Genomic DNA, 23169 nt, shown 5'->3' with positions numbered 1-23169 from the left:
GTAGATCGTAATAAATTCTACTTTCGAAGTTCTTTCGATCGAAATGATTTTTTCCCCCCGTGAATGGGTTGGAGAATACAGTTAAATTTTTGTACGTGTCTGGTGGTAATGTTGTTTCTTAACGTAGTTATTTTTTGATCGACAGAATGTCCAAAAATCAGGCCCAAAATGGAATGATACCGGGCGACGTGGCGATCGCTGGCGCGGATGACTTTTCAGACGGCGAGAGTACTCCATTGACTCAGGACTATGGCGAAAGGTATGTGGCAAATGTATCCTTGCGAGGCAACCACGGGTATTCGCAAACATTGTCCATCGTTTTGTTCTGAAAACGAGAAGCGAGCGAGGCTCGGCCGTTCTTTGTGCCGACCGAACCGCCTTGCATACCAAGATGCATAAATCGTAAAAATTGCACGAGCCCGCTTCTCTCCTTTAACCGAATGCACGATCAAGGTAAAACCATCACAAGTCAAGGCTTTTTTCCCCACCCCTAACAAAAAAAAAAACAATTCCAAGCCATTGGAATCCCATACCAAATCGCTGGACTCTACATTCACCATCTTCCTACGTGGTCAATATTGAACGAAATAAAGTACCATCCAAATTAAAATCGTTCGAGGTTCGTCTCAAATTTTTAAAATGTAACTCTTGGCAATTGTATTTACATTATTCGATTGATTTTATCTATCTATCTACCCCTCAAAAAAAACAATTCTAAATCATTGAAATCCCATACCAAATCGCTGGACTCTACGTTCACCATCTTCCTACGTGGTCAATATTGAGCGAAATAAAGTACCATCCAAATTAAAATCGCTCAAGGTTTGTTTGAAATTCCTAAACTGTAACTCTTGGCAATTGTATTTACATTATTCGTTTGATTTTATCTATCTATCTACTTCTAAAAAAAAACAATTCTAAATCATTGAAATCCCATACCAAATCGCTGGACTCTACGTTCACCACCTTCCTACGTGGTCAATATTGAGCGAAATAAAGTACCATCCAAATTAAAATCGTTCGAGGTTCGTTTCAAATTCCTAAAATGTGTCTATCTATCTATCTACCCCTAAAAAAAAACAATTCCAAGCCATTGGAATCCCATACCAAATCGCTGGACTCTACATTCACCATCTTCCTACGTGGTCAATATTGAACGAAATAAAGTACCATCCAAATTAAAATCGTTCGAGGTTCGTCTCAAATTCCTAAAATGTAACTCTTGGCAATTGTATTTACATTATTCGTTTGATTTTATCTATCTATCTACTCCTCAAAAAAAACAATTCTAAATCATTGAAATCCCATACCAAATCGCTGGACTCTACGTTCACCACCTTCCTACGTGGTCAATATTGAACGAAATAAAGTACCATCCAAATTAAAATCGCTCGAGGTTCGTCTCAAATTCCTAAACTGTAACTCTTGGCAATTGTATTTACATTATTCGTTTGATTTTATCTATCTATCTACTCCTCAAAAAAAACAATTCTAAATCATTGAAATCCCATACCAAATCGCTGGACTCTACGTTCACCACCTTCCTACGTGGTCAATATTGAACGAAATAAAGTACCATCCACATTAAAATCGTTCGAGGTTCGTTTCAAATTCCTAAAATGTGTCTATCTATCTATCTACCCCTAAAAAAAAACAATTCCAAGCCATTGGAATCCCATACCAAATCGCTGGACTCTACGTTCACCACCTTCCTACATGGTCAATATTGAACGAAATAAAGTACCATCCCAATTAAAATCGTTCGAGATTCGTTTCAAATTCCTAAACTGTAACTCTTGGCAATTGTATTTTCATTATTCGATTGATTTTGTCTATCGAGAAACTGAATTTCAAATTCGAATGTTGCTTTTTACGTTCACACGTGTTGTGTTCCAGTCAAAGGATGGTGGTGGAAACGAAAGGGTGGGACGTGTTCCGGAATCCGCCGCCAAAAATCGATTCCGGTTCGATGGCCGATCAAAGATGCCTGGAGGCGACTGTACAGATAACTAAGGTCATTGTTTACCTGCTAGTTTTTGTGATAGTGCTAGGAAGCGGTGTAGTTGCCAAAGGAACTATTCTATTTATGACATCGCAACTCAGGGCCGATCGAAAGATCGTTTTCTGCAATAAGCAGTTCGGTAAGTAGTCGATGAAATTTCTACGAGCAGAAAGAGCTCTAAGAGAAAATTAACGGGGAATACAAAAATTTTCGAATTCTCCGCTGTATGAACGCTTTTTACACTCGCTATATGATCATTTCGATACACGTCGCTATTAATCAACGCTACGCGCAAAATAAATAAACGAGCCATCCAGAGATTGCAAAATAACGGTGTTTTAGTTTAAAACAGAGTTTATATTTGTTTAAAAATTCGTTTACCCAATCGAGGAGAAAATATCGTAAAATAGCGTATTGTAAAAAGTGGATCGTGCTCATGACATAGTTACGACGAAGCGATTTGCCGCCAACGCGTACATAGTATGCCTAACAATCTAGGCAAAGGAGAGAAAGTGCGTGAAAACATGTCGAAAACACTCCCGTACGATCGTGACAGCGCCTGGAAAATTGTTCGAACTCGATGAGAATAATTAGAAAATTTTGTAATCGATATATTTTCTCGCGTACTCGAACGTGGATGGCGTTTCCAATACGAACGATCTTTCTGCTTACAATTAGTCCTGACACCACCATTTTGAAACGGAAGATCATTCTCGTCGATGAGCAATTGCATCTTCATTGATCGCGCGTACAGTGCTGGACGAAAGTATTTGTACAGAACTGTCTTTACTACATAAAAGTTCGAGTCAAATTCAATTTAAAAATTTAAAAAATAGTAAACAAAAACAAAAATCGAATCGTTTAAAGATAAACTAGCATGGCTTCGAACCTTCTGGAAACGAAATTCATGATTCAACGATGACTCCTTTTTATAATATTTTCAAAATTGTTTCTTCAGTCACGAGACACTCTCATCGAACAGTAGAAATTTTTATAAAGGCACAAGACTTATTTGTACCCTTTTTAATCTTGATGGAATAAAATCTCATAGTAGCAGGCTCGGTATAATATTATAAATGAGACATACCGTGTGTTTGTGATTTTTTTAGGCCGGGTGAAGGAGCTTGCGGTGACGTTGCCGGAAGAGGAGAGGATAGCGTGGATCTGGTGCATCATAATCGCGTTCTCCGTGCCAGAATTCGGCACGTTCATCCGCAGCCTCCGAATATGTATCTTCAAGTCGTGGAAGAAACCGCCGGCTGCTCACTTCCTTCTCGTTTTTCTCATGGAGACCTGCCACGTGGTCGGTCTGGCTCTAATGTTTATGGCAGTGCTTCCTGATTTGGACGTCGTTAAAGGCGCGATGCTGACGAATTGCGTGTGCTTCGTGCCGGGATTGCTGGGTAAGAAACGCGATTTCACAGTGATTAATACCTGAAGATTAAATTCGTAATAAATTGCTCGTAACCGTGAAACGATGTGGCGGAATAATTGTTACATTACTGGTGCCGGCGAGGTCGATACGATACTTATCGAATATACGATTTGATAGACGTTCGACGATCGATTCGTTAACGAATTTTACATTGGAATTCTTCTTTAAAAACAGAATATCTGACCGTGTATTATAATTCTTTGAGTACTTCCTGTTTGGGATTCCAATAACTTAGAATTGGGGTTGTTGCTCGTGCAATAGCAATTTGGATACTAGCGTGAGTGGAAGCAGCGAGCAATGGACAGACGGGTCAGACAAATCTTACTCGATCGCGCGCCAATTAGGAAAATTTTCAAATTTAATTATCTTGGAAACCAAACATTGTACAAAGAAATTTTATTCTACATTTTCGACTAATATTTGTCATCTCATGGAACACCCTGTATATGTAAACATAATTAATTGATATTAAATAGTTTAATATCTTTCCCAAGCACTATGTATCATTATTTTCATGATGCAGCTACAGAATTTAGTTTTGGTTCGTTCTGTATTCAGGGAACTCCTGACACAACACCATTTTGACCCAGATATGGGTCACTGGACCGTTTACTAAATAGTTTGCTATCTTTCTCGAGTACTATAATATCATTATTTTCATAATGAAACTACAGAATTTAGTTTTAGGTCGTTCTGTATTCAGGGGACTCCTGACTCAACACCATTTTGACCCAAATATGGGTCACTGGACCGTTTACTAAATAGTTTGCTATCTTTCTCGAGTACTATGTATCATTATTTTCATGATGCAGCTACAGAATTTAGTTTTGGTTCGTTCTGTATTCAGGGGACTCCTGACTCAACACCATTTTGACCCAGATATGGGTCACTGGACCGTTTACTAAATAGTTTGCTATCTTTCTCGAGTACTATATATCATTATTTTCATAATGAAACTACAGAATTTAGTTTTGGTTCGTTCTGTATTCAGGGGACTCCTGACACAACACCATTTTGATCCAGATGTGGGTCACTGGACAGTCATCGCGTTAACGGTTAACAAATGCATTGTCCGTTGATCGTGTTTCTTTCGACAGCTGTCCAGTCATGGAATCCATAAGACGAGAACAATGATCGATAGAGATTGAACTCGATATTGTTTGCACAATTTCATACGATTTATTCGCCCCGGGATAGTTCGTTCCGTTCGATTACTATTCTCCGTAGGATTTAGGTTAACAAGACACCGGTGACCGTCACTTCGATACTTCTTCGGTACGACGATTACCATAAATAAACTCTAAAACTTAAATTAGCGTTATTAGGAGTACTGTTAATTAATAAATGTATTATCGATGTACAGAATATTTAGAACGACTACCTTCGTAACACGAGTGTCACGGTGGACACCGGTGACCGTTAGAGAAAACTGAATTTAACGCACTAAACAAAACTATTTCGTACCAAATCATGCCACTATTTATAATATTGTTTAAGGGCTCCTATCGCGGAATAAAAACAAAGACGAATCGAAGAGGTTCGTTTTGGTGCTGATCGATATCGCCGCATTGGCCGCCCAAGGGACAAGTTTCGTCCTTTGGCCATTACTGGACAGCTCCCGGCCATCGTTGTGGCTAATACCACCGGCTCTGTTTCTGGTTTCCTGCGGCTGGTGGGAAAATTACGTTTCCATGCAAAGTCCGTTCGGTAAGTAATGTTGAGGTTTCACTGGACAATGTATATTTTTAATTGTACATGTTTATCTTCAACGAGTAACGTGGAAACTAATTAACTGTACGAGGCGTGTTACATTGCACTACAGACCGATCTATAATCAATTGGTGATCCAGCAGATGGCGGTCGATTACCTACTCTGTTTTATCGACAAAAGTAAAAATATTCCCTCCGTAATGCAACTTACGGAAAAGTTACCCGGGACTATTATCTAGGGGATTACTTGGACGACTTAAAATTGGAATAAGTTCCGAAAGAACCGAGGACGAAAGTAATTAGAGCGTCCGTTCCCGTTCCAATTAGTTTGGGTTCTTAAAATCGAATTTAAAATTCAGGCGGGTAGAAGCATCATTACCTAGAAATCGACGCTTCTATCTCCTATTAAAGAGATATATCATTTTTGTGGTACTCCATTTTTTTTAATGAAAATGGCGTGTAATGAGGATTATTTGCGGTTTTTTGCCAGGATTCGTCCGGTCTCTGGGAAGGGTGAAGAAGGAATTGAGACTTACGCGATATTTCACCTATATATTCATGTCAGCGTGGAAAATTGTGGCATTCTTCATCAGCACTCTGCTGATTCTTCACGTCAAAGGGGAAACCGTGGGACATTTATTCACGATGCTGACAAGCGCATTTGGGAATCATCAGATCACGGTGTCGATGGTACGGCAGGACTCTAACAACATGATAACCGACATCTCGGACATATTCGAAACCGGCGACAAAATACCCGCAGATGTGACCACGCCTATATACGTACTTCTATTGCAAATATTCGGCGCCTACTTCGCCTACATTTTTGGTAAATACCATCGATAATAACACAGACTCTAAATAAACAAAAAATTTCGTTGCACGATACACTTATAAAACACTCGAGCACTTCGACGCGAAATTTTAGAATTTCAAGTTCGACGAATTGGTTTTAAACATTGAAACTAGAAAAACAACATTTTGAACTCACCTTGGCTAACCTCGTATTTCAATTTCACCAAAAAGTGATCGTCTTGTAGTAGAATGACCCAATTGCGTTTCATCGTCGAACGTCAGAACGTTGTTACGCGATTGCTTGGGGTGAATACCAATAACTTTGCCATAATATAATATCGTTTCGTCGTAGAAGTAGTTCACGAAAGACACTTGTTTTGGTTCCGAGTCAATAAGAAACATTTCGAGTACTGTGAAAGATTAGTGAATCACTGGACGGCGAATTAACGAGAAATATAACCACGTGCTACCGGCAGACCGATCTAAGCAAAACTGGCGATCAGCTGCGTGAGACGTCACGTGACCGACTAATTTCTTAAGTAGCGTAGAGAGGTCTCCACTGTGAGGGTTCTATATCGATAATCCCCAAAGTATTTACAACAAATCGTTTGAAAAATCACTAAAATCTAGAAAAATTCTAATAATTATCTCCAAGAGTGTATTGTAAATATTGAGAAACCGAAGTAACAGAAAAATGATGTTTTTTCTAGGTAAATTCGCCTGCAAAATTCTGATACAGGGTTTCAGCTACGCCTTCCCTGTAAATCTGACGATCCCTGTATCGATCTCTCTGTTGATCGCCGCCTGCGGTTTGAGAAACGGCGATCCATGCATTTTCCACGGCACTATACCGGATTATCTGTTCTACGAGTCCCCGCCATTGTACTTTCTCAGCGATTTTGTGTCCAAGCAATACGCCTGGGTATGGTTGCTCTGGCTATTGTCTCAAACCTGGATCACTCTGCATGTCTGGACACCGAAATGCGAGCGTCTCGCAGCCACGGAGAAGCTTTTCGTCGTTCCTATGTACGACTCTTTGCTTATCGATCAGTCGATGAGTCTCAACCGGAAACGGGACGATCAACCGGAGGTCAAAGTCGAGGTAAAACAACCCTTCACAAATTAACCCCTTTAAAAATTAATCCTGTAAAAATTTCATAGATCCCGAATTTGATCAGGTGGTTAATTTATTATTCTTGCAAATTTGCAATTTTCTAGTTTGGACTGTTCTAGTCTATTCCGACGACTTCGAATTCTATTAAAACTCCAACCACTCGAATAGATTTTAAATCGAGTCGATCGATGCAGATTTTCAATTTAAACAAGATTTATTTTGAGGCTAGAATTAGTTATTCGTGTACATTTTGGACCATCATTGTTGTTTCTCGAGTTTAAATCCCGTAAAGGCGCTTCCACAGAGACCGGACAAAGTTTTGTTAAATTAAAAACAACCCTCCCAGAAAACGAATTAATTATCAGAGTTCGACACGGACGAATGGTCGCCATATTGATGAAAATGGCGGCTAAAGAGATGAACTCGAATAATTAAATATATAAATATTTGCGGGTGTTTGCACGCAGGATCTGGCAGAGATAGAGAAAGAAAAAGGAGACGGAGATTACGAGACTATATACGAGCATACCGACGGCACAACTACACCCCCGTCGGTAGTAAAAAGCAGCGATCACGTAACTAGAATCTATGCCTGCGCCACGATGTGGCACGAGAACAAGGAGGAAATGATGGAATTTTTAAAGAGTATCCTACGCCTCGACGAGGATCAATGCGCCAGACGAGTCGCTCAAAAGTATCTGAAAGTCGTCGATCCGGACTACTACGAATTCGAAAGTAAGAACTTCTACGAAAAAATTATTTTTTCAAACTTCTTTCCGACAATAATAAGAAATAAACTTGCTTACGTAGCTCACATTTTCTTCGACGACGCGTTCGAGTTATCCGACCACGACGAGAACGAATCGCAAGTGAACAGGTTCGTTAAATTGCTGGTGGGCACATTGGACGAGGCTGCGTCGGACGTTCATCAAACTAGGATGCACGTGAGGGCCCCGAAGAAGTATCCAACCCCTTATGGTGGTAGATTGGTCTGGACTCTGCCTGGGAAAACGAAGATGATCGCTCATCTGAAAGACAAGAGCAAGATCCGTCACAGGAAACGTTGGAGTCAGGTATAGGAAACATTCGAAATCAACAAATTCATACATGTCTATCGCATGCACGAAGAAATTCAAACGAGATCAAAGAGTACACGTTTGAGAATATGCAATTGAATCGTGCGTCAAGGGGTTTTAATTTTTCTCTGTTTCTAGGTTATGTACATGTATTACTTGCTGGGGCACAGATTGATGGAGCTGCCGATCAGCGTGGACCGTAAAGAGGTGATCGCGGAAAATACTTATTTGCTCACCCTGGACGGTGACATCGATTTCCAACCGGCTGCCGTGAAATTGCTCGTGGATTTGATGAAGAAGAACAAGAATCTAGGCGCTGCTTGCGGTCGCATCCATCCTGTCGGATCCGGTGAGTCCCGTGGACGAAAGAAACGAACAGGTTAGGTTCGATTCGAGGACTAACGTCTTTCTTGCTCTTTCTGTCGCGCGCAGGTCCCATGGTTTGGTATCAGATGTTCGAGTACGCGATCGGTCATTGGCTGCAGAAGGCCACGGAGCACATGATTGGTTGCGTGCTTTGCAGTCCCGGTTGCTTCTCGCTCTTCAGAGGAAAGGCTCTGATGGACGACAACGTGATGAAAAAATACACCACGAGATCAGACGAGGCCAAACATTACGTTCAGTACGATCAGGGGGAGGACAGATGGCTCTGCACGTTGCTCTTGCAACGAGGCTACAGGGTACATACATTGGAGATTGATTTAAAGATGATGGAACGAAATACGAGATTGCACTAATTTCCTTCTGTAACTTTTATAATATTTTTCACTCTGACAACCAAAAAATTGTCCTAAAAGCGTTAGGTTCGTGGAATGAGCGGAAAGCTGTTCCCCATATTTTGGAACATTTTTTATTAAACGTTACAGGTCGAGTATTCGGCGGCCAGCGACGCCTATACACACGCGCCCGAGGGTTTCAACGAATTTTACAATCAACGTCGTCGATGGGTACCTTCAACCATAGCAAACATCATGGACCTTCTGATGGACGCGAAACGAACGATCAAAATCAACGACAATATCTCTCTTCCTTACATCTCCTACCAGATCTTGCTCATGGGTCAGTTTAGCGAATTAAATAACTTCAAAATATTCGATAAAATTACACTAAAATCAGATAATTCCAACCATCCTCGCAAGAAATCCTATAAAGTTTGAATAAGTTTATATGATTGAAAAAGTATTTACAAATCCAACCAAACCCTGTTGCAGGCCTCAGCTAGGAAAAGCTAGTCTAAGACACCGAGTCTGAAACCTTGATTACTAAAAAAGCACTAAAAAAAAAATTTATTTTTGATCGAATATCATGGTTGAAAATGTTTAATAAATATCTCAACTCTGGCGTTGAACAGTTCCTCGACTTTTCTTTCAGGCGGTACCATCCTGGGACCAGGTACGATATTTCTCATGTTGGTGGGTGCGTTCGTGGCAGCCTTCAAGATCGACAACTGGACCAGCTTCTACTATAATATTATACCCATTCTGCTTTTTATGATCATTTGTTTCACGTGTAAGGCGAACATACAGGTAAGTCGATCAGCTCCGTGAATATCGATCGAGAATCGTCCGCTTCCAGTGAATTCAACGCCCCTTGCCTTTCAGCTTCTGTGCGCGCAAATATTGTCGACAGGATACGCGATGATAATGATGGCCGTGATCGTAGGTACGGCCCTCCAGCTCGGAGAGGACGGTATAGGATCGCCATCCGCGATATTCTTGATATCCTTGTCCAGCTCCTTCTTCATAGCAGCCTGTTTGCACCCCCAAGAATTTTGGTGTATCGTGCCAGGAATTATTTATCTCCTATCGATCCCCTCCATGTACCTTCTTCTGATCCTTTACTCCATCATAAATCTGAACGTCGTCTCCTGGGGCACCCGCGAAGTCCAAGTGAAAAAGACCAAAAAGGTTCGTTTCTAGTTGGTCACCATTCTTTTTTTGGGAGGGACTCTCGCTTCGCACGACATTTGTCAATAACCATTTCTCGAGTCAATCTCGAGCTCCTTTCGAATATTAATAATCTAAAAGGTTGCAAGGTTCGTCGTGCTACCATTAAAACCGGGTCCAGGGATTCAGGATTCAAGATGGAAAGTGCTTTTCTTTGCTTCCTTGTTTGCCAATACACCTTACGCTTTCCGTGTTTTAACAGGAGTGCAAATGGTACATCGAGGATATTTACTTGTGCCTGCTGGTACGTCAATTTGATCGAGTTTGATCGAACTTGAACTAGCGTACGATGAAAAAATATGCATTCGATCCTAGATTTTTCAATTAATTTTACTGCTCATCAAGTCGCTTATCACAGTTTCGATTCGCGGACTAGAGGAATTCTCCCCGCCGAAGACTTTCCAAAATCTCAGTCCCATAACGAGTTACCGTAACTTTATCGCGAAGATAATCTTTGTATCGTTGGTTAGACCGTTCCTCTACATTCAACGTCCTTCTATATCTGTTTTAAAGTCGAGTAATAAGAATTTTTTAATACCGAATGAAGAAAAGTGTAACTTTTGGTCCTCGAAATTACTGGTCCCTCGATGTATCATTTTCTGCACGATTAGCCCTAAACGCAGTCGATTAATATTAACAACGGTGTAATAGGTGTACGTAGCGGCAGTGATCAGCACCATTTACGGCATGATAATGATAGCTGTCCTCGTTGGGATCGCGATAAATATCACAAAGGACGGTGCTTTTTCGCCAAGCGCGTTGTTTCTAGTGTTGATGATAAGTCAGGTGATGATAACCGCGTTATTGCACCCGGAGGAAGTGTACTGCCTACTGTACAGCGTCATCTATCTCGTAACTGTACCTTCGATGTACGTGTTGCTTATTATTTACGCGATCTGTAACCTGAACGATGTTACGTGGGGCACGAGGGAAATAGTGGCGAAGAAAACTGCAGCGGTAATTACTCACCTGCGTTATTAACAGACTAATTGATCTCTCACGAGCACTCCCCTTTCACGCTGTTCTAAAGAAACAATAATATCCGTTAATAATTCCACGCTTTGAAACGACAAAACTTGAATATAATCGTCGAACCTTATTTTAAAATTAATCGTCAGTGTTACTCGAAATGTACTTCGAAATAACAGCATTATTTAACAATTATTTCCAATCGAATTTTATTAACGAATAGTTGTTTCATAATACGGAATTAATAACTTCGTAATATATTTGAGATTTCGAGGCAACGATTGCAGTAATTACACTAACTAAGCTTTCTTAATAACAAGGTCTGCGCTTGGTTTTAGAAGCTCGGATCGGTAATAGTTTGTTTGATTTGACGTTACTGTCGTTGAATCCGTAGGAACTTGAACAGGAGAAACGGGAAGCCGAGGAGGCGAAGAGAAAAGCGAAACAAAAGTCTCTGCTAGGTTTCCTTCAAAATGGCGTCGGTTCGAACGACGACGAAGAAGGATCTATTGAAATATCCCTAGCGGGGCTGTTCAAATGCATGTTCTGCACCCACGGTCAAGCTTCTAACGAGAAACAACAGCTGGTCGCCATCGCTGAATCCTTGGATCAGCTTGGCAAACGTTTGGAAACCATGGAAAGGTTCGTCCATCTTCGATTGAACTTCCTTGAAAAATGGTCTTATTAATTAAACGCGTGGTCGCGCAAATTAAACTGTGTTTTCGGTTCGAATGTGACAATTGTTTAGGGTTTTGGATCCGCACGGACACGCGAACGCGAGTCGTCGACGAGCGTCCTCGGTTGGTTCTCGAAGCGCCGATCATCTGCGTGTCATCGGCGAGGAGGACCAAGAATGCCACAGCGACACAGAGACAGTGACTAGTCAACACACGGAAGCCAATCGCGAGGGCAGCAACTTCCTCAGCCGCCCCTATTGGCTGAGCGACGACGGTTTGAAAAAGGGCGAGATCGAGGTCCTGTCGCTCCAGGAGGAACAATTCTGGAAGGACCTTCTGGAAAAGTATCTCTACCCCATAGACGAGGACAAGGCGGAGAAGGTAAATATCACCGAATCAACAGTACAGGAATCCTCACGCTATTATTAGCCAGAAATTTTTTCAAAAATTATGAAAAATATAAGAGGATCGAGTTTCACGATTTCCCTTATGCTCGATAGGGACGGTGCATTTCAATTTTGCGTATTTATATTATATTTAGAAACGGAGATGTCTTTTTTTTGTGCCAATGGAGAGGTCAAGTAGGGTCAGATATATCCTACATCTTTATATGTATATTTTGAGTATTTTATAGTTTGTGTTTGGATAGGAAATATTGGTTTTACTCAACATTTCGGATTTTCTGTAAACTCTAGAAGAGTATCTATTTATTTTTAATAAAAAAATAGTTTTCGTTTCTCGAGAAACGATGCAAATATGCGAAATTGAAATGCACTGACCTATCGACTGTAAAAAATTGTACAGTTTTTTCCTCTTTTATTTTTTTATACTCGCGATAGTTTTCGAGAAAATCGGTCAATAATAGAGCGAACAGCCTGTGTAACTGTAATTCTTTCGAATTCATTTTTTGCCCCGTGTTTCCTTTCTTTCAAAATTTGAAATGCTAGACAAGTATCATTTTTCGAAAATTTACAATTCAAATTTCGTATCTGTAAATTCTGTAGAATTTATCGTAATCGTACGAGTTCGAGAACCTCAGCTTCGATTCCATTACTGTTATCGGTATTTGATATTTATTTATACGAGCACTCAAGGCAAAGAATTTATCAAAGACAAAATTACAGTAACCACTAACCATAAACCTCTTCTGAACCATATTTTTGATCACCGTATACGATCTATAATTTCTTGTCGATCGTAGAAAAAAAAGTTTTAGCCAACCTAAGAATATACCACATTCCTATCAAGTTACTTTTTAAAATTGTAATCAATCTTTTAATAATTGCAAACAATAGTTTCAACCCTAATTTTGCCAATAATTTCGTATCAAGTCTTAAATTTTGAAAAATTGAATATGTCGAATTAGTAATGAAAGAAAAGTCTTGTAGATATTGTTATGGAAATAGAGGATTGATCAGAAATGAAAAGAAGGAAATTTACAGCGTAATAGTCAAATAAAAGAATAATCGATCCATGCTGCTTGCATCAGGCACGAATCGCCAAAGATCTAAGGGACCTACGAGACCAGAGTGTGTTCGCGTTTTTTATGCTGAATGCCCTCTTCGTCCTGATCGTCTTTTTGCTGCAATTAAACAAAGACTTGTTGCACGTGAAGTGGCCATTCGGTATCAAGTCGAACATCACCTATAACGAAATATTGCAGGAGGTAAAGACCGCTCCGTCCATGTCGAGTTATCCAGCTCCTTACGCTTCATCCCCCCCCTAAAAGCAATGTCTTTCGATCGACTGTTCCTCTGCTGGCGTTCAACAGACCTGGGCGAAATTTACTTCAATTTGTTAATATTTCAATGTATTTCGATTGATCAAAATACTGTTTATGACAAGAAGATAACATTCGTGTCTCAATAAAAAAAATGTCTCGATAATATATGAGAATATTAATATTACTGATATAAATTCATTCTCCACGTGATAGGATTACGTCGTCTCGAAATAGATTATTTTCCAAACGACTCTGAAGATTAATATTAAAATAATGTATTTCGAAGATTGCCCCCCAACGCCCAGGTCCTGGCAGAGCGCTTAAATTTTCGGGAATCGAACGAACAGCGCAGAGTTTTCGAATAGTTTCGTACCCCATTGGTGACGAGACTGTTTAAATGATTCAAACTCTGTGTGAGTTCCTCGACGCGCGTCTCGATAAAAGTTTTGGAGTCGAACGCGTACCGAGACTGCGACTTAGGTGTGGATCCGTCGAGGAGTGGACAACGATTGGACGGAGCGTATTTTTTTTTTACATATTTTCTAACGTGTGTGTTTCTTTTTGTCTCTTCCTTGTTCCACGACAGGCTCGAATTGCCGGCGACTTGATCGAGCTGCGAAACAAGAGCGTCTTTGCGTTTTTTATGTTCAATGCGTTGTTCGTACTGATCGTATTCTTGCTACAGCTGAACAAAGATCAGCTTCACGTTGTCTGGCCTCTGGGCGTCAAGACGAATATCACCTTCGTTGAAGAGACCTCGGAGGTACCTGGTATTTTCAACAAAAAAAAAAGACTCGAGAAACAAAGATAATGTCTCGCTGACACCCTCGGGAGACTAACAGCCCCGTGTGCTCCGCTACTCGCGTTTTCAACCCCTTTCGGTTTTCATTTATTGTACAATTTCGAAGGTTCAGGCACAGACGTGTACGAATAGACCTAACATGTTTAAAAAATCGTAACTCCTGAACGGATTGGAGAATTTTAATGTTTCGAAATGCAAACGACGCGTATTTTGGCGAATAATATGGAGAAATTCTAAGAATGTTCGAAAAGTTGTTCCTTAACTCCGTAAAGTGAGAAAACCCCCATAAAAGTGGTCCAATTTTCAAACGACCATAACTCCTATAATAGTGAATGTATTTCATTGAAATTTAGTCCTGTAGTAGAGCTCATGGATACCTACGAAAAAGTACTAGATAACATTTCCGTACAGTGTCAAATAAATTTATTAAAAATCGAAAACGAATTTTTAAGAAAAGTTGACAGGGGGTAGGTGCCTAAATTTTTCGACGAAAAAAAAAAATTTCAAATCGGTCTGAAAAAATTATTTTCGGTTGCGGGGGTTAATTACAATCATTTTTGGTCAATAGATATAACCTCGAAATCTTAACCATTTTGGAGAAAAAAATTCGAGAAGAAGCGAAATTTTTCGAGGGAAAAAAAACTTTTTCAAATCGTTCTAAAAAAATTATTTTCGGTTGCGGGGGTCAACCACAATCATCTTTGGTGAATAGACTTACCCCCAAAATCCTACGCATTTTCGAGAAAAAAAATTCAAGAAGGTGTGAAATTTTTCGACAAAATTAAAAAATTTCAAATTCTTCTGGAAAAATTATTTTCGATTACAGGGGTCGATTACAATCATTTTTTATGAATAGACATACCCCCGGAATCCTACGCATTTTCAAGAAAAAAATTGTTTACCGAAAATATAATGCGTGGCCAGATGCGTAAATATAAAAAATCATAACTCCTGAACGGATTGGAGGATTTTAAAGTTTCAAAGTGTAAACAACGCGTATTTTGATAAAGAATATTTAGAAATTCTAAGAATATTCGAATAGTTGTTCATTAACTTCGTAAAGTGAAGAAAGCCCCACAAATACATTGAATGTAAATTTGTTAAAAATTATAGCGAGTATCGGAGCACATTGGAAAATGGTACCCGGTGATAATGTTGCACTTACTGGGATACGTCTATGTTTTGTTAATAATGTGGATCGTCGGCACGTGGCAAATTACCATTAACATGTTTGCACAGGTCCCCTAGGAGAGAATGGACGGTGGAACCAAGCATCTGGCTAGAAACTGTTTCACCAAGTCACAAATAACATTGGCGCCTTTTTTAATTGTGGATTCTTGATTTCTCCCGATTCCTCGTATCTTTGTTTTTAGAATGAAACGATACTCGCACCAACGGACCTGTACTTTTACTAACATTAACCGAGGGAAGCCAAGAGAACGAGCTTTGCAAAAGAAAAATCCAAATCTCAAAGATTTTGTTCCATTTCTTGCCATTTATAATCCATAAAAAAATAATTTAAAGCCTCAAAATTACGTATTATTCGAAATTTAGAGAATTAAAAATGCAGAAGAGTATACAATCTTAACTCAAATATGGGGGGCAATTCTTTCTGGTCAATTTTTAGATATCAATTCTTTCTCGGGGAAAAAACAGATTTTTAATTAAATAAATATACAGGCTCCTTAAAACAGTTACAGTTGTATTTCTTAGCTGAACATGTTTTCTATTCTTTTTCCAAATATTGAGACGTAAAGTTTTCGAATGCATATGTACAGAGAATCCTTCCGGACATCAACCATAAGTGGTTCCTTTTTGCTGGTTGGCTCGTTGTTCTCTCGGTTTCCATATCCCGTAGCTCTCTCGTGGCCCCAGAGGTTTCGAAAAAATTTGGGTTACAAGTTTTAGTTGATATTTTTAAATTCGTGGTAGCACGTGCACAGTTTACGGGGCCACGAGTGAGTGGAGATCAGAGGGGATCCTGAAAACATGTCCCGTCTTCCGCTCACCTGCCTGAATACGAACGAGGGAGAATTGTCATGCAGGTTCTCGTCTTACGTTTTATATGTGTCTAATTCTGATGATGCACTGCTAGGTATGACAGCAGAGGAGCACCACTAACAAGTTACTGTCAGTGTAACTAAACGGTGGCTTGTACCAGTATACATACGTATTTAAAATATTATTGTTAATGCTCTGCTCGTGCGGAACAATAGTTTACGAATGAAAACACAAAAAGGAATTTAATTTTCACGAAAAAAAAAAGAAGAAAGAACAATCTTACTCGCAAAAATTACGTAACAATCGTAACTTCGTAAATAATTGATAAAATACTCGCGAAAGCTATTGTTAAGCGCGTCCAGATATTGTTATTTCATTGGGTATCATCCAGTGCAGGGTATTTACCAAAGAAAATTGGAACCTAAAGCTTCTGGAGAAAAATTGTTTAACATTCTGTACAAACGTCCTTTGCATGTTGACGTAATGAAATAACAATGAACTATATATATTATATGTATTTCGATCAATAACCATTTTGTGTGTTGCTCTAATTGTTTCGTGTATTAATTTTTAAGTTTTATACGCGTCTGGACTCGTTTCCTAACAATCTATTATCCGTACTCATAGGTACACATCACGAAAGAGTATTTACAACTAGAACCGATCGGTCTGGTCTTTGTGTTCTTCTTCGCGCTGATATTGGTCATTCAATTCACCGCCATGTTGTTCCATCGATTCGGAACGTTCGCCCATATTCTGGCCAGCACCAGTTTGGATTGGTACTGCTGCAAGAAGGTATGCGTTTCCTGCCAGATATCTAGCATAATTCATTTTTAAACACTCTTTAAATAGTTAGGAAATTGTTTCAACGTTCCTCAGAGTCTACTAGTTACTTTCAAACCACTCTATAGAGTGGAAGACGGACTTTAATTTGTAATTTAAAGTCGAAATTAAATGTCGATGAAATATTTGAGATTTGTCGATGATTTGGACTAACGTAAACATTATATTAAAATTGTTTCAATGTTCCTCAGAGTCTACTAGTTACTTTCAAACCACCCTATAGAATGGGAGACGGACTTTAATTTGTAAATTAAAGTCGAAATTAAATGTCGATGAAATATTTGAGATTTGTCGATGATTTGGACTAACGTAAACATTATATTAACCTTGTTTACTGCAAAGAACGTTAAAAAAATTGTTTTAGAGTTTTATACTCTCCCGTTTGTTAAATTAGACCAAGGATCTGTCGGAGGAGGCATTGCTTTCGAAACACGTCGTGGAAATAGTCAGGGACTTGCAAAGATTAGACGGAATGGAGGGCGATTACGAGGAAGGTAGCGGCAGCGGACCAGGCAGGAGAAAAACCATACGAAACCTCGAGAAAAGTCGAAGGAAAACGCAGGCAATCAATACGCTCGATGTCGCTTTCAGGCAGCGATTCTTCAGCATGTCAGACGGCAACGGTACGTGAAAAGTATTTTATCACAAAAGCTATGAATCTTTTAAAGATAATTGTCGGTCCCATACTTCCATCTTTGATGAATCCTCCATCTTGGCGATTCAAAAAATGGCGCGAAATTTTCTAACCAGAAATATCGAATATTCTATAACGATCGTGACGATTGGAACTCGATTTTGACTTAAAACTATCAAAACATGCACCAATAACGAATCGAATTTACTTTAGATTCAACAAGAAGTGTATAAATCTAATTTTACAATGCGAGAAATTGTTTTTAACGCAGGTTTGCCAAGAAACATGTCGACGAGGCGTTCCGCGAAGGCTTTCAAGGCGTTCGAGGGCCGCAGGAACAGCATAATGGCGATGCGACGGAAGTCGCAGATGCAAACACTGGGGGCGAATAATATTTTCGGCGTGGCGGGTAATCCCCTGGGGATCCAGGGCCGTCCGTCGAGGAGTAGTCAGATTTCCGTGAAGGACGTCTTCGAGGGGCACGGAGGCCACGCGAATTCCGCGTACGAACCGGACGAGAACACTGGGAGCAGCCTGAGACTTCAAAATTTAGGTCAAAGCACGTGGAGGGAGGCCAACACTAACATCTGATTCAATCCTCTCCACGAAAGCGTGAATTCTGGTAAGTTTCGTCCTTTTTCTATCTTAGATACAGCGTTCCCTCGATAAGAGTCGCCTCGCGGACTCGAGCCAGCGACTCTTATCGAGGGAGATCTGCAATCTTTGATCGTATCGCAAATAAAGGCAAAAAACAGAGTGAAACTAAAGTTCTGAAATCGTTCAGAAGTCGAAAATACATACGTTTTTACAAATTGCACGATTCTCGTATGGTAATTCAACTTTAAAATAGTGGAGGATACATAAAACATTTTTGAATAGAAAATTCTATATGTAGAATTCTTAATTTTCAATTTAAAAAATGTTTTTATATTATTCGTATATTACTTTTGTTAGAAGTAGCCTCCGTCGAGAGAATACAGCTACAGGTGATTCTATATTTTCTACATGACATCATTCAGCTTTTATGTGAAACACGAGTGCAATCTGATTCTGCTACATTGGAGAATATCTCTCTCATCTATCTATTATTCTGTCAGCTTTAGCAAATATCTCCCCTGCTCGCTAAAGCTGAAATATCAGTCGTTTAATAGAAAGTAATAAACATTGCTAGATAAATCATAGAAATAACTCTGGACCAATTTTTCGTTTGGAAAAAATTCAAATCTGAACTAGGTTTAATTTATTTGACCCTAATTCTATCAATTTTAAATTATATACTGTGTAACTATAGGTGTGGGTTAAAATTGCTAAATAAATTTATTTAAATTCATCAAAGATATCGACAGTAAAAGGAATTGTTCGATAGACAAATCGTTTGTAATAATAATTTCGTCTCTGGTGTATCAATTTAATAAAAATTCGGGGAAGTTAAGAAGAGTTAATATTGCAGTCGAAGAACAAAGATGGCCGCCTTCTTCGCGCGCTGGGAACCGGAAGAGACGCGACTAATGGCTAAAACAATCACCAGTTACACGAAGAATCGTCGGATTTAATCTAAATTTCATGCATATCCGCGCATCACTATACCAGTTATTCGTTAATCCGATTATGCATGATGTGAATGTGGATAGTAGAGTACGAAAAAGACTGCCTTTGAGTAGAATAATTTATTACGGAATGAGTGGAACAGAACCGCCTTTAAACTCTCTTTCTTCTCCTTTTTTTAAGCACCTTTTCCTAAACGATGATAATAACGGTAACAGTAATATTAAAAATTGTAATGATAAGAATAATGAACACAGAAATTGGTACGCGACCGATTACGTCTACGTATTTTTAAACTCTGAGAGTTTAAATTTTAAATTTTCCTGAATTTAAGGGGGTATTCTACTGTATTATTTATTTTATCAACGTTCAAACTCCTTCTTTTATATTTTTTTAGTCCACGAAAATAATAGAAAAATTTCACATACGTTTTTCCCAGAACTATATATACAATTGTTTACACTGATTTTGTGATATCTCGATCAATGGAATGTCTTGTTTCTTTCGTATTTTATTTGCTCCGCGAAAGTGATAAGAAACATTCAAAAATTGATAGTTCAACTTTAAAGTGTAACTATAGACTCATTATTTTCATTTTAAAACCTAACCCAAACCTAACCTCAATTAAGAATGGCTGAAACCATAAATTTGTACAGTTCCTCGCCCAAGAAAGTGACCAAACTAGGCGTTTCACGGTAGAGTACTCCCTTAACGATATCATTCGTTTATTTTTTACTCGCGATTAGATATTTAAGACGAACGAACTGACCGGTGAATAGTAATATCTCGTAGGACCAACTACCGTTCGATAGTCGACGGTTTAAGGATAGGATAATTTCTCTAGACGATAACTAAACGTAATATCATTGTTAACTCGTATCGCGCATCATCATTGTGCGTACAGTTATCGCAGCGACGACGCTTACATTTGTTTTTGCTCCCCCTAAACGTGATACCGCCGTTATTATATTTAATCGATAAACGTCTTTTGTACATAACGCGTTAAGTACGTGTAAATCAAGTTGTAGAAAAATCGTGTCGATCGCCGAACGAAATAAAGTCGTAACGATCAGCACTCAAACCCGAGTTCCATTCATTTACTTCCTTCTAATTGAGAGTGTAGACTTAATTACCTTACGTTGTTCGAGAATTAATTAGCACCTTGTCCACCAGGACGCTCAATGGCAGCACTTCGCGGGCACGCTTTGTGCGTGCAGAGAACAACTGACCGTCGCTCACGCAAAGATGCGCCCCATACGGAAATTGGATATCTGCCCATAAGTGACATGCGCGCGCATCGATCAAGAGCCCGCCAATCGATGCCTTATGGTGGCTGAAATCACGGCCATTAGCCTAGTCGTGGTCAAATCACCACCGGATATGGTGTCGTTGCAGTGTTCAGTGTTTATTCATATCGCGTTTTAACGTTCTTTCTCAACCGTGCACCTCTCATTTTATATAATTACTTCACAAATTATTCAAGGCTCACGCTCGTAAATCCTTTGCAATTATATTGATTGCAAAGGTATTATATGTTTAATTTTCAATGCACAATAACGGTCGCGTCTCATTCTCACTGCCTGCTGGAAATGGCGATCAATAATATCGCTATTTCCTCGTAAAAACCACGCGTACGAGTTGTGAAATAAATTGTGACCACCTTGACTAAAACATTTGCACCAATTTCATTTTTATTTAGGCGAACCTTCCGCCTAATCGCCACGCTCAGTATGTACTGTCCATTAATTATACGTTTTTGTGACTCTCGAACGGTTTTTGAATCTCAAACATACATGATTATACATATAAGCGAGCGTTGGCTGTTCGAGGAAAGAACAGATCGCGCGTTAACGGTTTGTTTACCGGTGTTGTTTGCGTTGCGATTTCGCTGCTTGATTGCTTTTTGCAATTACGAGGCGCCCGGCGGGAAACCGGCCGTCCAACTTATCTCCAGTAATTCTGACGGCACGAGAAAATGTCTCAAACATAATTTGAATAGTTTCGTGGCTCGAGTGTGGCACAAGGAGAATTTTATCTCATCAAAAGTTTCGCGACAGGGAAACTTTTACGGTGTTCAAGTTTGTCGCAGTGCTTCCGTCATGTATATCGCGTAAGCCGCCATCATGTAATCGTTAATCGTGCGTCTCAACGTCCATCCTTGGTAAAATCCTTCGGGGGTCAGCGTCCATGTCGTCAAAAGGTAAGGATAATTCGCCAGGAACGCGTAATAATTTCCTACGGAATATCTGAAACGCACATTTACGCGAATAGCAATTTCTAACCAGGCCTCGTCTCGATTGCAAATGGCCTCCGCTATACGCAAACAAAATTACGGTCCATCCATTTAAAAAATTTAAGTTGATTGAATTTCAATTGTAAATCGTTTACCAGACATTTGCTCAAACGGATTTTTTTTTGTAAAATAAGGTTAGGTCAAATAAAGCTTAATTTTGGTAGAAAAGGGATAGCATTATACCGAAAAAAATTGTTCTCTTCTGCACTGTACAATACGCGAATAATAAGTTTATAAAAAGCGTTGTAAGATTGTTAAATGTTGCGATACTTACGCGAAGTGACAACTAATGAATACCCAGACGAAGTTCGTGGATTTAGGTTTCCTCGACGTCCTTCGAGCCAGAATATTTCTAATCTGTGAAGTATCAATTTCCTGAAACCCAAGATCAGAAATTATTTCAGAAACAGTTCTCTTTTTGGTAACGTTTCCCTCAGACTTTATAATAAAACCAATTACTTGTGATTCCATCGACGAGTAATTGTAGAAATTGATTATATCGAGGCCACACAAAGCGCTAACGATAAAGGCACCGAGAATATAATATTTATGATGGCAGAACAGAGAATAGAGTAAGCTGGCTATGCTCAGCGTGCCAAGAAGCTCGTCGGGGCCGTTGAATCGTTCGCCATTTTGTTTTTCCTCGATCTGTATCGTCTCCGGGTCCAAACCTGAAAAATAAAAGCTTACGATGTAGTCGAAAAATATCACGGAACGCGTAAAAAAATGTTCGACTCACTGTACTGTTTAAAAAATAGTTTATACATCAGCACGATCACGGATCGCGAGCTGATCATCGCTACGCCGCCACAGGCGAAAACAAAATGGGGTAACAGTTTCTGATACTCATCGTAAGAGTGCCTTACCAGACTATAAATGCAAGACCCGCTTACTAACAACAAATACGAACACGATAAAACAGATTCTAAAATCATAACATCGCTTTTGAGTATTATGTCACGTTAATATTTAAAACTCGTGTCGAAGTGTTAACCTATACGATTTCTTTTCAAATTTACTGACATCTCGTAGCGTGATATCGTCTGGTAATCGATACTCGACGAACTTGCCTCGTAAGTATCGATATCTCGTACATCGATCGAGTGGAAACGTGATTGAACATTTCTGACAGTTCCATCGACACGATGCGTGGAAATAGGTTTGACAAACACGCGTTAGGAGAATGCGAGACTATTCACGAACGTCCGTGATATGACGCTATGCAAAATATATTCGTTATTGTGTTTTGTAAGTTAATTGGGATGTACATTGTAATAGCAATGGACGATATCGATGTAACTGTCGACACTATCGACAGCGACTGCAACAATTCTGTGTACCGTAACAGTTTTAATAATAACACGGTGGAGAATATTGTTGTAAGTACAAAAATACAGTTATCGCCGTTGACGGTCTATTTAATAAATAATTACGATCGGAACTCGAGCAAAAAATATACTAAACCGGTGTTCCTAACCAATTGTTGCTAAAGTTAACGATTGCGATTTGATTGTTGGTATCACTAAGTAACATTGTGTATTATAGAATGTTAATTTTTATACTACGGGAACAGCGATAAGATTAGAAGAGGATAATTATTTTAA

General features: G+C 39.3%; 2 protein-coding genes across 2 annotated transcripts in view; one reads left to right on the top strand and one right to left on the bottom strand.

The window, feature by feature from the left end:
- Positions 1–20317, top strand: part of Kkv (hyaluronan synthase-like protein kkv) — a 36088-nt gene extending 15771 nt beyond the window's left edge. Inside the window, exons 2-21 of the mRNA XM_076778020.1 lie at positions 146–259; positions 1897–2141; positions 3112–3405; positions 4935–5144; positions 5638–5976; positions 6653–7044; positions 7524–7791; positions 7867–8129; positions 8271–8481; positions 8565–8812; positions 8999–9191; positions 9504–9658; positions 10730–11035; positions 11442–11689; positions 11796–12105; positions 13214–13390; positions 16878–17045; positions 17488–17716; positions 17999–18349; positions 19178–20317. Coding sequence (XP_076634135.1) covers positions 147–259; positions 1897–2141; positions 3112–3405; positions 4935–5144; positions 5638–5976; positions 6653–7044; positions 7524–7791; positions 7867–8129; positions 8271–8481; positions 8565–8812; positions 8999–9191; positions 9504–9658; positions 10730–11035; positions 11442–11689; positions 11796–12105; positions 13214–13390; positions 16878–17045; positions 17488–17716; positions 17999–18318 — 4689 coding nt within the window. The 5' untranslated portion in view covers position 146 and the 3' untranslated portion in view covers positions 18319–18349; positions 19178–20317. The remainder of the gene's footprint in view (positions 1–145; positions 260–1896; positions 2142–3111; positions 3406–4934; positions 5145–5637; positions 5977–6652; positions 7045–7523; positions 7792–7866; positions 8130–8270; positions 8482–8564; positions 8813–8998; positions 9192–9503; positions 9659–10729; positions 11036–11441; positions 11690–11795; positions 12106–13213; positions 13391–16877; positions 17046–17487; positions 17717–17998; positions 18350–19177) is intronic.
- A 661-nt stretch (positions 20318–20978) lies between these two features.
- Positions 20979–22500, bottom strand: LOC143348001 (uncharacterized). The gene is made up of 4 exons (XM_076777733.1): positions 22305–22500; positions 22025–22236; positions 21840–21940; positions 20979–21518 (listed from the first exon to the last, which is right to left on the bottom strand). The coding sequence occupies exons 1-4, from the start codon at positions 22498–22500 to the stop codon at positions 21347–21349; spliced, it is 681 nt and encodes a 226-aa protein (XP_076633848.1). The 3' UTR covers positions 20979–21346.
- Between the last annotated feature and the right edge of the window lie 669 nt (positions 22501–23169).

Source organism: Colletes latitarsis, chromosome 11, assembly GCF_051014445.1.
Source record: "Colletes latitarsis isolate SP2378_abdomen chromosome 11, iyColLati1, whole genome shotgun sequence".
Classification (NCBI taxonomy): domain Eukaryota; kingdom Metazoa; phylum Arthropoda; class Insecta; order Hymenoptera; family Colletidae; genus Colletes; species Colletes latitarsis.
Note: the sequence above shows the minus strand (reverse complement) of the source record. Positions and strands in the feature narration are given on the sequence as shown.

Bases quoted from the DNA above. Each gene is read 5' to 3' on its own strand.
- LOC143348001 (XM_076777733.1), bottom strand. From the start codon at position 22,500: ATGATTTTAGAATCTGTTTTATCGTGTTCGTATTTGTTGTTAGTAAGC. The intron at 21,941-22,024 runs GTAATTGGTTTT...CTTGGGTTTCAG, and splicing joins ACTCGTCGATGGAATCACAA to GAAATTGATACTTCACAGAT. The intron at 21,519-21,839 runs GTAAGTATCGCA...TGTGCGTTTCAG, and splicing joins TTCATTAGTTGTCACTTCGC to ATATTCCGTAGGAAATTATT.